This window comes from Poeciliopsis prolifica, unplaced genomic scaffold (genome assembly GCF_027474105.1).
Source record: "Poeciliopsis prolifica strain line A6 unplaced genomic scaffold, Auburn_PproV2 SCAFFOLD036, whole genome shotgun sequence".
In the NCBI taxonomy this organism is placed as follows: Eukaryota; Metazoa; Chordata; class Actinopteri; order Cyprinodontiformes; family Poeciliidae; genus Poeciliopsis; species Poeciliopsis prolifica.
This window is the reverse complement of record NW_026562411.1, coordinates 156,484-172,919: the sequence shown is the minus strand read 5'-3', so window position 1 is coordinate 172,919 and position 16,436 is coordinate 156,484. Positions and strand designations below refer to the sequence as shown.

General features: G+C 47.4%; 1 protein-coding gene across 1 annotated transcript in view; it reads right to left on the bottom strand.

Annotated features, from left to right (window-relative positions):
* Positions 1-16,436, bottom strand: part of LOC129374587 (zinc finger protein GLI2-like) — a 60,112-nt gene that overhangs the window by 4,043 nt on the left and 39,633 nt on the right. Inside the window, 10 exon segments of the mRNA XM_055053091.1 lie at positions 1,926-1,996; positions 1,999-2,194; positions 2,355-2,519; positions 4,197-4,308; positions 4,310-4,344; positions 5,429-5,569; positions 5,703-5,813; positions 9,020-9,197; positions 9,368-9,569; positions 15,594-15,782. Coding sequence (XP_054909066.1) covers positions 1,926-1,996; positions 1,999-2,194; positions 2,355-2,519; positions 4,197-4,308; positions 4,310-4,344; positions 5,429-5,569; positions 5,703-5,813; positions 9,020-9,197; positions 9,368-9,569; positions 15,594-15,782 — 1,400 coding nt within the window.

Below are 16,436 nucleotides of genomic sequence, written 5' to 3'. Positions count from 1 at the left end.
CAGCTGAAAACTGTCTGATTCTCCGAATATTAATGTGACAGCGGCCGGATGATCGGCTCGACTGGAGCGATTCATGCAGGTCTTTATATGAACGAAGAGACGGGGAAGCTCTCTCACCTCAGAGATGTCTGTCCGATTGTTAGAGGAGAAGCAGAGGAGAGCAAGAAGCCAGAAAGTTCAGTGGAAAATGACTCAGTCAACATTTACAGGAAGCCCAAACACATTTCATTCTCCTGCTTCCCCAGCAGCAACCAGCATTCACACCTTGAGGCGACTGGAGGTGATTTTAATGTTCAGACTTTTGTCTTCCTCTTAGTTAAAAAGTCCCTTGTTGAGACCTTTAAATCTGCCAGGGGTGTGAATATTTTAAGGTGTAACAGTAGAAGACAAATATAAAATCTCTGCCCAAGATCAGCATTACTTAAAAAACTGAACAGCACCAGAGGCTGAGGCTGGAACAGAACATCTTCTGCACAGCAGAACATGGTAATGGCAGGAGCATGCTGCAGGGATAATTGACATGACGCCGGCTCCACCCGCATGTGGACGTAGAGCAGTCCTCCGTCAATCATCTGTCTGGAGGTTTCATGGCCTGGTCTGGAGGACCAACAGTAATGCCAGTGGTTGTCTCAGCAAACACGCTGCGGTCAGAGAGATTATCAGGAAGGTAAATGGAAAAATGGTAAATGGACTGAATTTATATAGAGCTTTTCCAGTCATTTTGACCACTCAAAGCACTTTACACTAGAGTCACATTCACCCATTCACACACCGATACGCAGACCGGTAGGCAATTTGGGGTTAAGTGCCTTGCCCAGAGGCACATCGACATATGGCAGGACGAAGCTGGAATCGAACCTACAACCTTCCGATTGCAAGATGACAACTCTGCCACACACCACAGTTATAGGTAATAGGAAGTCATGGCCCAGCAATCCCAACAGCTGTTAACCTGGAATACATTTTATTACATTTCCAAACCAAAAGAGTCTGGAATATGCCAAGAAATGGATGTGCAGATAAATGTAAATGTAATTACGTGAGTCTGCACGAAGATAACTGGTAGTAAACATCCCATATCTTTTTCATAACAGCACATCTTTGTAGTCATCAAATCAAAGATTGATATGTGAGGGTAAGCTGGATTTAATCTGTGTAGATTCCAATGGTAGCTCTGTGGCAGCAGGATAATGTGCTGCAGTAACTGCAGTATTTACATTTAAGAACCTTTTTATGCCATTGTTTATTTTCAACAATTTTCCTGAAGGCAGTCATTACTGACCTGCTAGTGTGTGTAAACCACAGCGATCATCCTTGGATCCAACCAGACTTTGTTCCCAGTTTATCGTTGATTCTGATAACCTTCCTGACTGACCTGACCTGACCTGACCTGACCTGACCTGACCCAGGACTCAGAGAAATTTTCTTGCCCGCCATCTTTGCGTCAATGTTATATAATAAGGCAAAATGACTCAAAACCTGTCTCAGGTAAAATGCATCGAGTTCCACGACCTACTTGTTGGTAACACTGTTTGTTTGTCAGTTTCCTCTACTTCCACATGGGGCGGTGTTATCATCATGTCAATTAAACTGGCCAGAATAAGTTAGGAAATAAAGAAAATAAATGGGACATTATTTTGCAATGTCTCAAAACCAGCAAACTCCAGAAAAAGCCTGATCTCCAGTTTAAAGATGTTCCCTCTGACTGAAATCCTCAGCATCTGCTCTGTGATGAAACAGCCTGAAAAATGCAGCAGAAACGCATTTTAGCGAGAGAGGCCTTCATCCCAAGCTGAGGGAAACGGGCAGTTGACAGAGCAAAGGCTTGGAGATGTTCATTAGGGAGGAGCAGTAGATATAGATAACCAGAGCTGGTTGAGGAGAAAGCGTCCTGCTCGCTGCTGCTACAGGTTACAGGAACTCACCACAGAGTCCTCCATCTTGACTGGTTTGACCTGCAGCCGCTCGTCTCCTCTGGATGCGCCGTTGGCCTCCGTTTCCCATCTGCGCCCACTGGGCCGAGCTTGGCCTCGTTCTCCCCGTTTCCTCTAGGGGGCGCTCTGGGCGGCGCGTCGTTCCGCTGTTTCTTAGTGACGTGGGCGTCGGGTCCGTGAACCGTCTTGACGTGCTTCCTGAGGGAACTGGGATCGGTGTAGCGCTTGGTGCAGCCCAGGATTTTACAGACGTACGGTTTCTGCAAACAAACGTCTGGTTTACGGCCGAACAGCCGGCCGAACGAACGACCGAACAGCCGGCCGAACGAACGACCGAACAGCCGGCCGAACGAACGACCGAACAGCCGGCCGAACGAACGACCGAACAGCCGGCCGAACAGCGTCCTCATGGACCGGTACCTCATTGGAGTGTGTGCGGTTCTGATGCTTCGCCCTGTCCGAGGCGTTGGAGAAAGCCTTGTTGCAGCCTTCGTGCTCACACACGTACGGTTTCTCGCCGGTGTGCGACCGGAGGTGAGTCTTCAGGTTCTCCAGGCGAGAGTAAGCCTTGAAGCATCCCTCAAACTGCAGAGACACAGGGGACCAATCAGGGACCGACTGACCACTGGAGGCTTAATGCAGGTAAAACACCTGATACAACCAGTAAAGAAAAGCTCAATGGCTCCTAGTAAGTAGATGGAGTGCTGCTTGGAGCGCCTCCTAGTGGAGTCAGACAGTACTGCTGTCTGCAGCTCCTGGTTCTCAACGAGCCACTATCTGGTTTCATCAACTCTCCATGGGATCTAAGAGACTCTGAAGAGGAAACAGAATCAAATCAGAGAAAATGTCAGAACTTGTTCCTTTCGCAGCTCTGGGATGTCCATGAAGGACTCATTAAACAGTGGGCCCCCCTGCTGGGGCGTTATCTTAATTACCCTAACCCTCACTGCTTTCATGCTTCCTGCAGAATCAGATCTTTAAAGCTTTGCTTCAGTCGGCAACATGGAATATTCCTGCTCTGTTGCAAAACTATTTTGACTCCTTCAACTTTATTTTAAAAGATTTATTTTATAGTTTTTTTATGTAGACAGATTTCCATCTCATTCATTAGTTACAGCTTTACCCATTTAAGTTTGTACATGAGGATGATCCTGACAGTCCAAGTGATTTTGTCCATACTGCCTTTCTAGCTGTTTTACAGACTGTTACTGATTTCAGTTGATAGACTTTCCAGATCCATCAATTTGTCCTCCAGCTTAGCGTGTAGCTTTAGCATAGCCGTGTTTAGGATCCTTTCTTCAACCTTCTCAACACTCCACCTCCCCCATCCCGGTGTTCACCTTTTCCTTTTCCTCTTTTATGGTCTCAAATTGATCTTTATTTTCTTGGCAAAACCCTCTCAGTTCTCTGACTCAGTTCGGAGTCGGCCATTTTTAGGCGCCGCGCCTTTTGGCTTGTTAGCTTCAATGCTAATTCTTGCTGCATCCCGTCTGTCTCATCATCTGACTTCAGTCGGCATTTATTGCTTGAAGCAGTGGTACATCTTTTATTTCCCTTTTTAAGGAGTTTTATTGGTAGATTTACTTAGTTTATTTGGGTGAATTTCTGTAATTACTCTGGTTCAACAGGAGCGCTTTCACTATGCCGCCATCTTGATGCTGGTTCAACTCAGAAGTCTGTTTTATGGGCTTTAGCGCGATGAACCAACAGAGTGGAGCTGAACTGGGATTGACAGGGTAACTGACTCTGTTTTCAACATTTTTACAAATAAGAATCCCAAAAAGAGTTTGCTTACATTTCAGTTCAGCACCTTCACTCTGATGCCCTCAATAAAGAGCAGAACAACCTCCAAATCACACCGTCTAAATATGTACAGTCAGTGGCCTAGTCAATGTCCAAACCTAGATCCAACTGAGGATGTCTTGGAGACGGATGTTCTGATATTCTCTCCCTCCAGTCTGACTCAGACGGACCAAACTTCTGACTCTGGAGCGTCAATATTTATGCACACTGTGGAAAACCAATAAATAATTTTCCTTCACATTCGGTGACTTTCTGTTCTGATGCAGAACATCTCCAAACTGAACAGAAGTTTGTGTTTGGTACCATCTGGTACCAGTAGAAGGTACTGACACCTGGTCAGAATCTTGATCAGACAGAGAAGGACGTTGTCTACATCCGGCCCTCGCTTCCATGTTCACCTTCAAACATCCAGGTTTCCACAAGGTTTTCATGTTCCCATCATTTTTCAGCTCTCCTCACCGTGCATTTGTGCGGCTTCTCGCCGGTGTGTCTCCTCATGTGGACCACCAGCATGTACTGGGCCTTGAAGGGCTTCTGCTCCCGGGAACAGTCGTCCCAGCGGCACACGAACCTTCTTCTCTCCGTGGATGTGGTCGTTGTTGATGTGCTGCGTGGAGGAAAGCAGCAGGTCAACCCTGTCTGTGTGGCAGACAGCTGAAACACACTGCAGATAGAACTATAGAAACCAGGTGAAGAAGAACAGAAGAGCAGGTGGAATGAGTGGAAGTATGGCTGATCTGGGTCTGGACCTTCTGCTAGCCTGGGGCTATCGGCTATCAGCTATCGGCTGTTACAGCCAGCATTTACAGCAATAATGTATTTAATGAGAAATAAAAGGGAGTTCATTTTTCAAAGTCATCATATCTAGTTAGCAGGCTGCAGATAAACAGTTTGCCTGCTAACTAAACATGTAGCCTGTAGCATCTAGTTTGCTAACAGTTAGTTTGGAGGTTCATCCGATTTAGTTAGGAATTATGGATGTTGCTCACCATAATTCAGTAAATAATCCCAGCCTCCAGATTAAAAGCTCCTGGATGAAAACAACAGCATGGTGGCGCTCTTCCTGTGTCGCTTTGCTAACAAAATGGAGGACGATGGATCTGGTTCTGGTTCTGCAGAGATGTTTCCTTCCTGTTGCAGTGCAGAGACAGTGGGTCAGCGGCGGAGGTCGCTGACCCACTGTGGCTGCGCCCTCACAGGTCGGGCCGTTGCTGACCCAGAGGTCAGAGGTCACCAAGAGCTCTGTGTGGGGACTTTAGGGGGGTTGTTGGGGTCAATTATCACCAAGCAGGAAGGACATCCGGGGCAGAACCCACTCAATCAGAACCATGTAATGATTGTCTGGTCCAGAGAGGGAACCTGTGGGCCATCAGTTCTGTTAGGGTTCTGGGTGGGTTTAGATCCACCAGAACCATTCATCTGGATTGAACTGGAATTAATTTGAAATGAACCCAAACTGAACTGGACTGACTGGATTGGTTCATATGGTGCTGGGGCCAAGCCCGGTTATGGACAGGAGGACCAGAACCAGAATGAGGCACTCCTTCTGGACTCCATCAGCCGGGCCAACACGGTCTCAGAACTCTGGGTCACTAACCCCGAATCCTAAACCTGACAGAAATTGAGGCGGTCTAAAGCTGTGGTGCAAACTGGCTGTGAAGCAGCTGGATTAAATAATCCCTGGGTCTCACGTGGACGAGCTGGTCCTGTGTGTCGTACTCCCTGCTGCAGCCCTCCCAGTGGCAGTCGGTCTCGTAAACGGCCTCTGGCTCCTGCTTGCACTCGTCCTTGTCCAGATCTTCGCTCAGGTCCAGGACTCCTCCGGCGTGGTCCTGATGGTAACAACAACCTCTTTATTCTGACTCGTTAATCTGGTTCTTAATCTGCAGCTTCGCTACAATCAATCAAAGGTGAATCAGTAAATGCTGGTTTCCGGCCTCCTGGTTCTGGTTCTGCTGGTCCCACCTGAGCGGACGGTGAAATGGGAACTGGACCCTCTGCTTCAGTCTTCACCTTGGTCCTCTTGGTGTTCAGTGGATTGACTGTGCTGCTGACCGCCGGATCTCCACTGGAGCTCTGAGCAGCACAAAGACAAGAGAGGGAAGTTAGAGGAAGAAAGGAAACATCTGAAGAAGATGACCGAGAGACTCCCATCTGGTCTCTGGGCCGCCTCTGGATGAAGCGCATCGTACTCCCGCAGCAAATTGTCAGTTCATTAGATCTTTGGTTACAGATGTTACCTGAACCAAGCGTGGGGTGGCTTCATCAGAACCCTGTGAACAGAACCAAACCGCCGTCAACCAGATGCAGCCGGAGCAGAAAGTCCAGCAGGAAGTACCTGAGGCGTGTCTGACCCAGCTGATGAGCATTGCTCTGTGGTTCTGAATGGGCCAGATAACTGGTTCTGGAAAACTTTTGCTCATCTTTGTGCATTCTGTCTGATTCTGCAGGCTCAGAGCGACTCCAGCTCTGGATCATAAAGCTGCGGTCTGCAGGTGTGTGATAGATGAGAACGCTTGGACCTGATGAATGTGAAGCACGTTGAGATGGAACGCTCACTGGTGATGATGGGCCAACGCTATGTTAGCACAGCTGGTCTTCATTTTCCTTAGACTCCCCACTGCTCCCCTTTACTTTGTGATTCATCCATCAATGCACAAAGTTCTTGTGAAGCGCCTTCCTTTTAGGTTCTGCAGTTGTTTTAGGGGCAGCAGAAGAGAGACAAATACCTAAAACTGTCGCAGCAGAAAAGCAGAGCTGGATTCGTCAGACTGGGAGCCGCCGCCAAGACTAAAGAGTTTAGGCGACATTGAGATCGCAGAAACCTCGCCAAAATATGAAAGAAGAAGAGTTATTGCTGCTGTTGCAGATTGGGCCGGATGCTTTAGGAGTGGGGGCTTTGATCTACCAATGACTCTGAACATGACACAGAGGCTGAAGGCCTTTAAGCGCTAATGGAGGCAGAGAGAAGGAGGTTTGAGGCTGCATCAACGGAGGGGTCTAATCCCACCCAGACGCTCTGCAAAGACGGAATAGGTTCTGATCAGCACTAATAAAGCTGGAGCAGCATTCCCAGAGACGCCGGGAGGGGCGTCAGCTGGAGGTCACGACCTTTCTGTCACCTCTTTATTCATTTTTAGTCATTTATTCCTTCATTTGCTCATTTGAATTATTTTGCTGCTTGATCTTCCTGTGAAGCACTTTGTGAATTTTATTTGTGAAAAGTGATGAATAAATAAAGTTTGAGCAGCTTGTTCTCTGAACAATAAACCTGTTATTGTTTCATTAAACAATCAACCTTTAATCCTTAACATTTAAACCAAGCATGTTCATTTGTGGCAAGAAATCCAACTGATTTATAAAACTCAACATTTTGTCATTTTTATCAAGATTATTATCAACATTTAATAACCTGTTGTGTTCAGTGTTATATTCCATGTTGGCTTAAAGCGGCCCTGAACGTCTCATTCAGATTAACTGAGCTGAGGACATATTTAGAAATAATGAAAATACAATTATTTAGACATTTGAACAAAATCAGCATGTTATTCACAGTAATACTGGGAAAAATATGGTCATATTAAAATGTGGTTGAACAAATATTGTTTCACAAAATAGAGAAGGTAACTCTACCCAGAAATCTATCATTCTTCTTTCTGTCCTTCCATCCGATCTCCGTCACCATCATTAACGTATGTTTTATTTTAAAGCAGAGTCGAGATAAATTTAAATAACTTGACTAAAACTTAGACTGCTCGGAGGCCTCAAACATGTAAAGATCACAGTTGACTTGAACTTTTCTTGGTTTACCATTGTAACTTTGTCTGGCAGCACCTGTTCAGGTCTGGGATCTCAGCTAAACGCAACAGGCTGGTTTCACCTGACTTCACGTAGCCGAACCTCCAGAGCGCCGACGGAGGGATTGAAACGATCCCCATGTCTACGACTGCTCTGACTCTTCCAATCAAGAAAACAGGAAAGCTTATTACTGAGGGCCAAATCTCATCATTTGTAAATGTGACATGTAAAAAACTCACAAAACAACACTGTAAAAAATTAATTTTACATCAGGACATTTAGGAGGCAACTGCTTCGTTGACAGCAGGTTAGCTATCCAACCGGGTTTCTGTGGCTGTTTACCATGTGCACCCAAACCAGAGTTTCATGTGGCGAACCAGCCAGGAGTGTATGAACGAATAAACAGGACCATAACAAATAAATAAGAGGGCTTAGAAATGGGTGTTTTCAAGCAGTCGGGCGTAAATATACCTTAGCCTATTTTAATCAGCTTATACATCGAACCCACTTCTATCCTTAGATCATCCAAGTCACGGTTTTTTCACATGACAATGGAGCCACGGTGGACAGCAGCCCTGAAAACCAGACAGCCATGTTCCTGGAACATCAAGGGAATGGGATTCAGTCAAGATTGTCATTGTAGCCACAACTGCTAGCTTACAGCATCATAGCTTATAAAACAGTAAACGACACTCATCAAGATAAAGACCACAGCACATTTTTCATGGAGCTGTTTGTTATCAAGGATCTGGACCCACACCTTCAGACTTCTCTAGGCTTTCGTCTGCTGCTTGGTATTGTGGGATACTTCAAGAACCAGTATTGGTTTCTGATACCAACATCTTTGAGTGTTGGTAAATCTTTTTGTTTCATACTCTTTATTTCCAACATATTTGTTCATTTGTTTTGTGTATCTGCATTGGAACAGGGTGCTGTGGTGGTGCAGGGGTAAAGCACAACCCTCATATGCAGGCCTTAGTCCTCAATGTTCAAGTCCTTCCACATGTCCTGTCTCATTCCTGTCTAACCACTTTCAAGTAAAGACCATTTGGGCCAATGCAACCTTTAATCAAACAAAACAAACAGATTTCAAGCTCTACAATTCAGAGTCTTGTCAAACGGTTGCCTTCGTTAACTTAGAACTTCCTGCCCTCCATCTGAAATAGCACCGTGTTCACGTAAACTCTGCCCTCATTTGGCAGCAACTAGGACCAAATGAGGTCCTAGTTGCTGCATAACTAGGACCTGGGTAGGATTTTTGCATAATCCTGGGTAGGATTATGCACCTCATGCTGTTGCCATGGAAACAAGTTGGGGTCTGAAATTGGTGAAACTACCCCCACCTTATGGTCATGACACTACGTCCCCCTGGGGGCCGAAACCTCACAACTTGAGAATCAGTGGTCAGCAGCTGAATCTGGTCTGTAAGTGAAGCGAGTTCAGAAGGCTTGTCATACTGGTCCTACTGGTCATACTGGTCCTACCTGGTTCAACTCTGCAGACATGGGGGACGCAGCGTTGGGGTGCTGGCGGGCGGGGAAAGAGGGCAGTGGTGGCTGCAGGAGGGGGGCCGTGTGACTGAAGGAGTTGAGCGGTCTCTGCTGGGACAGCAGCTGCTGATAGGCCGCAGGATTGAGGGAGTGGGGGAAGCTGAAGGTCGGGCTGCAGGAAGACACGGAGCAGAAGATTCAAAATGAAAGCCTGGAAACTTCACACAGAACCCGATCCTCCAGAAAACAAGCTGAGCCTCTCTCTAGTGCCCTGCTAACCAACACAACTCACAGACTGCTAACATGCCTAGCGCACTGTGCAGCGCTGGCTAACATCCGAACCTGAGTCCTCCAACAGACAGGTGTCCATAGGAGCTGCTGGCTGCTGAGCTGGAACGCGAGTTGTTGATGTAGGCCACCAAGGAGTTGGGCGATGTGCGGATCATGGTCTGCAGGTCAATGCTGGCGTCCGACAGCGGGGAGATGGACAGCGCCCTCTTCCTGTTCAGCCGGGGCGTCAACCTTGGGCTGGAGAAACGGGACACTGGAGACAGAGAAACTTCAAGATCAGGATTTACCTGGAGGTTTTCCTCATCAGGCTTCTCATGACATAATTTCTGACTTTTCCAAACACAAATTTCAAGGCTTCTTCCCTCATTTTAAGTAAAATACAAAACTTTACCTTGAATTTGTGGCAGAAATACCTAAGAATGAACTGATGAACAGAATATTGATCCGTTTTCCTTTCCTTTGAAGGTTCCTTCAACTGATCCAGGTGAAGGAAATGGTCACATTTCAGATGTTTTCAGTCTTGATAAAACCTTGAATAAAGAACCAGACCAGAAAGTTGGACCAGAACCAGCCTAGAGCTGGAGGTTTGGCCTGGTTCTGCTCCAGTCTATCTCCTCATCTGCGCTGCTCAGCATGGCCAGACTCTGATGCATAATGAACGGTTCTCAGTCGTTACTGTGACAGTATCTCAAGGCAATTCCATCTAATTGATTTGAGAATAGCATTAGGACAAAGGTGGAGTTCAGGGCCATCCAGAAAAACTCCAGGCTCCTGCTCTTTGTTCAGTTTGCTCAACAAGCAGCCATCCATTCTTTTTGTTGAGGATTGAAACTTTTCGCTGCAGGTTTTCTAAGAAAGGCCCAGATTGGAGCCAGCAGGTGTCGCAGGATGCCAGGCCAAGCTGCTGTGTTTAACCAGGACATGATCAGAGGTGTGAGAGGCAGGAAGCCATTTATGGCCCCATCGCAGCTCACCCTCCTGGCTTCAGCTGCAGCGCTGGCAGCATGGTGCCATGCTGCAGACTTAGCTGGAGGTGTCACAGCACCTCAGATCAATGGCTTGAGGCAGCGGCAGCCGTAAAGCTGCGGCGCTTGGAGGTGGCGAGTCGTAAACTGTGGACATGTGGCCTCGATTAAAGGGCCCCCGGGGCGTCTGGTGGCCCCGAGACGAGAAGGGAGAGAAACGCCGCTGGAAACAAGGAAGCCTTCTCAGGAACGAGTCAACAAGTCACCTCTGCGCCGTGCAGACAGTCAGGACCCTTTCTGCATTAAGGCCAGCAGCTTTAGCGTGTTTACATTAATACATGAAGCAGGAAACGGGCCCCATGAGGCTTTGGCCTCATGGGGTAGTGTCCAGTGCTATGCTACACCTCCAACTTAATCATCCTCACATTGCCGAGATCCAGCAGCAAAACGTCCACAGTCAGTCCTCCATAAACTGAGTTTAATCTGGCCTAAGCCTCCCGGATTCCCCCAGCCCCCGAAGAGGAGGCGTTTGTAGGTGGAGGTATAATTGAGAGGGTGAGCATGTTTCCGGCTCTGAGTGAGAAAACAGATGTTGCGCAGGCCGAGGCGGTGCAGCGGCATGCGCGTCTGGAAGTGTGAGTGCGTGCACGGCCTGCAATGTGGGCCGAGTCGAGGCTGGTTGTAATTGTGGGATTTGGATTTATATAGACAGACATAATTACACAGCGATGCAGAAAGAGAGGGAAATATTTAGAAAGCACCGCAGAGGGGAGTTATGTGTTCAGGATTATTTCAAGCAGTGCTGCAGATTCAGGAGGAACGTTAATTTGAGGTTTGTGCTCTGGTGTCGTCATGGCGGCTCACAGAGCGGCTGTGGCAACAGTTAGTCTAAGACTCCAGCTTTGAGCTCTGCACAAGTTTCTGCTGGGAATTTCCAGCCTGCAGGGGGCAGCAGTGGGAGCAGTGGTGTACCAGCTCCACATGTGGACAGAGTGGACCGGGATGCAACACATTTCATCACACAGGCCAAGTGGCGTCAGCTACAAACTGGGTACCAGGCTCAGCTGAAGTTCTGGCTGTGTCACAGATGGACACTAGGTGGTGCTGGAGCTCTCGTCCTTCTTCCTCTGGACAAATAAAAGTGCCCTTCAAAAATGTTTGTTTTGTTTGGTACACAAGTTGTCTGTTTATTAAACATTTAATTTAAATCTATAAATGAGTCCGAGTTTGTACAGTTTGTACGCAACTAAAACATGAAGTCGTGTTCAGTGAAAGTTGGGTGTGTAAATTAAGTTGTATTTCCTATTTCTGTGTGTAAAAATGATGTGATGATCAGTGTTTCATTACGTAATAATCTCAGAAATATCTTGTTGCCCGGGCTGCAGTTGGTGGAACTGTTGCCTTGCAGCAGGAAGGTGTGAGGTTGAAATCCCAGTTTCTCCCTGGTCATGCATAGGCACCCCCGCTTCTCTGGATTCCTCCCACAGTTCGAAAACACGCCAGGTCGATTCCTGTCTGCCTCTGTGTTACCCTGCGACGGACTGGCAACCTGGCCAGGCGACCCCACCAGGCGACCCCGCCAGGCGACCCCGCCTCTCGCCTCCTGGAGACGGGCTCCACCCCCCATGACCATAAGAGGGTTCGGGTTCGATAATGGATGGATGTTGCTGTCAGTTTTCAGTGCCTTGAAGTTAAGCTCGTTAATCTGAACTCTGGCTTTATGCAGAAATAGATCAGATTATCCTTCAACAACAACCGGGTAGAGTGTTGAATATCATTAATCACAGCATATGATTATTGATCAGGTTTGTGTGGATGGATGGTGAGTGAAATCAGTCCTTTATTAGAACCTGGTTGGTAAAACATCTCTAGAAGAAGAGGATGGTCTTCTCAGCAGTGCTAGAAGTGCTGCTGCCACCAGCAGCTCCAGCAGCTGACTTGGTGTCCATGTCTCTCCTCCCTGCTGGTCTCTCCTCCCTGCTGGTCTCTCCTCCCTGCTGGTCTCTCCAGCCTCAGTTTCAAACTGTGGGAGTTTTATGAATCGTCGGCGAGCTCTCAGTGGAGCGTGGCGCCGAGCGGCAGCATGTTTATTCTCACACTTCCAGCAAGGCGCTCGTGAACTAACATTTAGCCAAGTGTTTGTGTTTGCAGTCTGAGGGGACGGCTCGCCCCCGCTGAGCCTCCGGCACCACATCAGAAACCCGGTCGTTCTCGCTGCACACAAACCTTTCTCTGCAGACATTTTCTTTGGCTGCTGCTTTTGTCGTGGCAGTTTCTGCTCTCACCACCCTGCCTCTACCCCTCATGTGCCCGGCCCCCCAACCCTGACATAGCGACCCGCTTGTCCTCTGAATGCCTCCCAATGTGAACTTTCTGCTCTCACTCAACACTGCTAGCTAATCATGTTGAAAAATACTCCAGCTTCAAATCGCCCTCGTTAAAGGAGCATAAGCTGCAGTACTGTGAAAGTATTCACAACCCTCAGCGTCCCTCTGTTTTGAATGCTAATATCACACGTGTGTAATATTAACTCACATCTGACAGATGTGATATTCCAATTCAAGCTGGAATTGTGTGGGAAAGTAATCACACCCTAATAGCTGACTCTCCTGTCTTTGGCAGCAGCAGCTGCTCATCTCAGTCAGACTGAGGTCGAGATTTTGACGAAGCCATTTCAAACCATTCAGTGGTGGACCTGCTTCAGGTCATGACCTTCTCCTTGGTCCCATCATCAACTGTAACATGTTGTCCAGATCCAGAAGCAGCACAGTCCACCATACTGGTCTGTGCTGTGCAGTCCTACAGCTGAAGGTCTGACGTTTTGGTTCTACTCCAGATCAGGCAAACTTTTAACTCTTCAATCATTTTCATTTTCCCAGAAGTTACTTTTGCTCCTTGAGTGAAAAACACTGAATAGAGTCAGATTTCAATGCTTTGTAGTTTTGATCAATGACTGAAAAGAATTTGGCACATTGTCATGGCAGGTCAAAAGGTTGCAAATGTTTATATATAATTTTCCCAAATGTTAATGAAACTTTCATTTTATACAGGAACGTGTCTGATGATCAAACTGCCATTGAGGATGAAAAGGAGCCAAGAGTCCAGAGAGGACGTCCACCTTGGACAGTCCATCACGGATGGAGACAATCTGCTGACGGATCCAGCCTGGACGGTTTTGGGCTGTGGGACAAACCTGGAGAAAACCTCTGTGCCAGTCCTGGGCCGCTTCTGTTTAGAAACTGTTATCCTGGTGGTGTGTGTCTGGTCCCAGGTACTGCAGAGAAACCTGCTGGAATTTCTCTGGGTCGGTTGATGGAGTCACAGATTGAGAAAAACTTTCCCCCAACGGTCCTGATGGGAAGTAGGGTTCACTGAGGGCTTTCAGGCCTTGCGGTGGGTCTGCTGAATATTAATGTGTCAATTGATTTTTTAATATGATATTTATCTGTGGCTCCATCCAAAGTAAACAGAAAGGATTGGATGTAGGTTCTGTTTGCCACATTCACCACTGCTGAGGCCCAGTTCTCAGTCTAAATAAGCTCTTTGATTAAATCTGAGGCGACCCGCAACCACCATTAGCTGCTGCCTCGGTCAATATGGTCTCTGTGAGTGGAAGAGCCCCCAGCCTGGCAGAGCGGTCCACTCCTGACCACATCACTCACAAAGATCCGGGCCTAGAGGCTGCCAGCGTTGATGCTGCCAGCGTTGATGCTGCCGAGCGGCGGCTCGTCAGGGTGACTGAGGTTGTGGCTACGCCAGCTAACTGCGTCCAAGCAAGCATGGCCAGCGGCGGTTGCTGAGGTGGTTGGACACTTTCAGCTCTTCTTGTTTACTTCAGTGATGGGCCACATTTATAAGATTAATGGCCCTGTAATCCAATATTCCATTTTATTACTCTGTGTCCTGTCAAGATGGCTGCAGAGATTATGAACCTGCAGCGGCTGGTTATTGGGCGACTGGCCGGTTGGAATCAAAGACTTCTGGGGGAGCAGGCGATTGGATGATGGAGCACCAGGAAGAAGACTGGCTGTACTGGACTGAGAGAGCTTTTTGGATGTTGTTTGCTGCTGAAATCCAACTCCAGCTCTGCTGAAGGAGTTCACGTTCTAACCTGCGTGAAAGAACAGGCTGGTCTGTAGGCTGCTGTGTAAATACTTTTCCCTTTTACAGGGTTCTTACACATTCTTCTTGTCAGGATTCCAGACTTGCATTACAAGACTTCCTGCTCTCTTTAAACCAGGACTCTACTCGTTAGTGGCATCATGGCTTTAAGATGGACGGACATGTGGACCTCCAGTTGTCTACAGGACGCTGTCATATTCATTGATTCAACAATGTGCTAGATTTTGACCCACTTTGGTTCCAATAGCAGGAAGAAGAGGAGTTTATGGAGGAAACACTGTGATGTGAAGAGGACCTTAAAAACCCACAACTAGGACCAAAATATTATCTTTCTGTGGTGCTGAAGAGGACTAGGTGCATGACCTGAAACCTTCCTGTGCTGGCAGTGGAAGGCGACTCCATTGGATTCAAAATTCAGTTGACTGTATTGTATTGATCAGCCAAGGAAATTAGCCTGGATCCTCATTTTACTCAGAATTCTGCAGAAGGAACCTTGTGATTTCAGGTTCTTTCAGATTGCTGTCAACATGCTGATGCTGACGGCTTTGCCACCCCATTTCTTCACACTTAGAAGAAATAGAGAGCTGAGAAAAAGTTTCACCATGGCTGCACAACGGCACCGGCCTGATCCAGAGCTGAGAACGCCTTGATGTGAGTCTGATTGGCGCCCAGCGGACGTAACTGTTAGTTAATGAGGTTGACCTCTGGTTCCCGACACAGACGTAGTGAATGAAAGCTTGGTTCATCAATAAGAACTCCACTCACAGTGGCTGGTGCCTAATAAGGCACGGCTTTCTGACTCAACTATATATATATATCAACTGGATATATGAGTGGTGTCCTGACTTGGTCATTTTGATCTCAATTACTGATTTTATTCAAGATTGCTGTAAGGAATTATTCAACGCTAAATGTATGCTAACACAACAGATGGACAGACAGAACGATGAACGTGATGAAGAGTGGTCCCAGACTCAAGAGTTATTCTTCTCTAGGTTTTCAGGATCTTTGTCCTCAAACAGAACAAAAGCACAATTTCAATGTTTTACTAGATCCTGGCGTTTATTGTGGTCACGCCCCAACAAAGACTGTACCCCACGATGGTGGGAAGCATTCTAGAGGAAGGAGAACGGGACGGCATGATGGCCAATCATTGTTTGGTCTTTAGTTGGATGTTAGCTTCTCCTCACCGTCCACAGGGCTGATGTAATCCGGCAGATGAACCGCTGCGGCTGCTGCGCCGTTCTGGATCAGTAGGTCGCCGTAGGGGCTTCTCTGGCTGGCACTGGCCATCAGGTGGTAATACTCTGAGGGGTTGGCCCCCGGCGGCGGAGGGGGGAAGCTGAACAGGGCCCGGTCCTTCAGATGCTCGTGGGTCACTGGGGGAACAGACAGGAGGAGAATCAGAGCGATTGAGGGGGGGATTCCTCGAGGACAGACCGTGCTTTATAGGACGGTCTGTCCTATAAAGCATGTAAAGCATAAACCCTAACCCTAACCCTATTCCCAGAGTGCAGGTGCACTTCTTTTACCAGAGCAACAGCAATATTGACATAAAATGTGTTCAAACCTGTATGCAGTAAAGTTTGAGACGTCAGAACCGATCAGAACCGGAGCTGGAGCTGACGGCTTATGGGTCGTCCCCACCCCCACTTCCTATGAGATGGAAGAGACCCGGGAGGCAAAGGGGCAACGGGGCACCTGGACTGGATACTTCTACTGCACCAGTCTGCGTCCATCAGAATCAGTTCAGTGGAGAACCTGGATGATGTTTTTACTGCTTTACAGATTTCCTGGAACCTTCATCAGTGATTGAAACCAAATCAATGTTGACTCATTCTTGAGTCCATTATTCTTATAAACTGTGGAAAAGATGTCATTGAACACTATTCTTATTATGATCCTGATGACCACAGATGTCTTTATTGTCCTGATGTGGATTTGTTTCTTCTTCAATAATGACAGTAACAGCAGAATGCCAATAAAACAGAAGGTTAACTACCAACAAAAAGAAAACCCAGACAGGCTCCTGT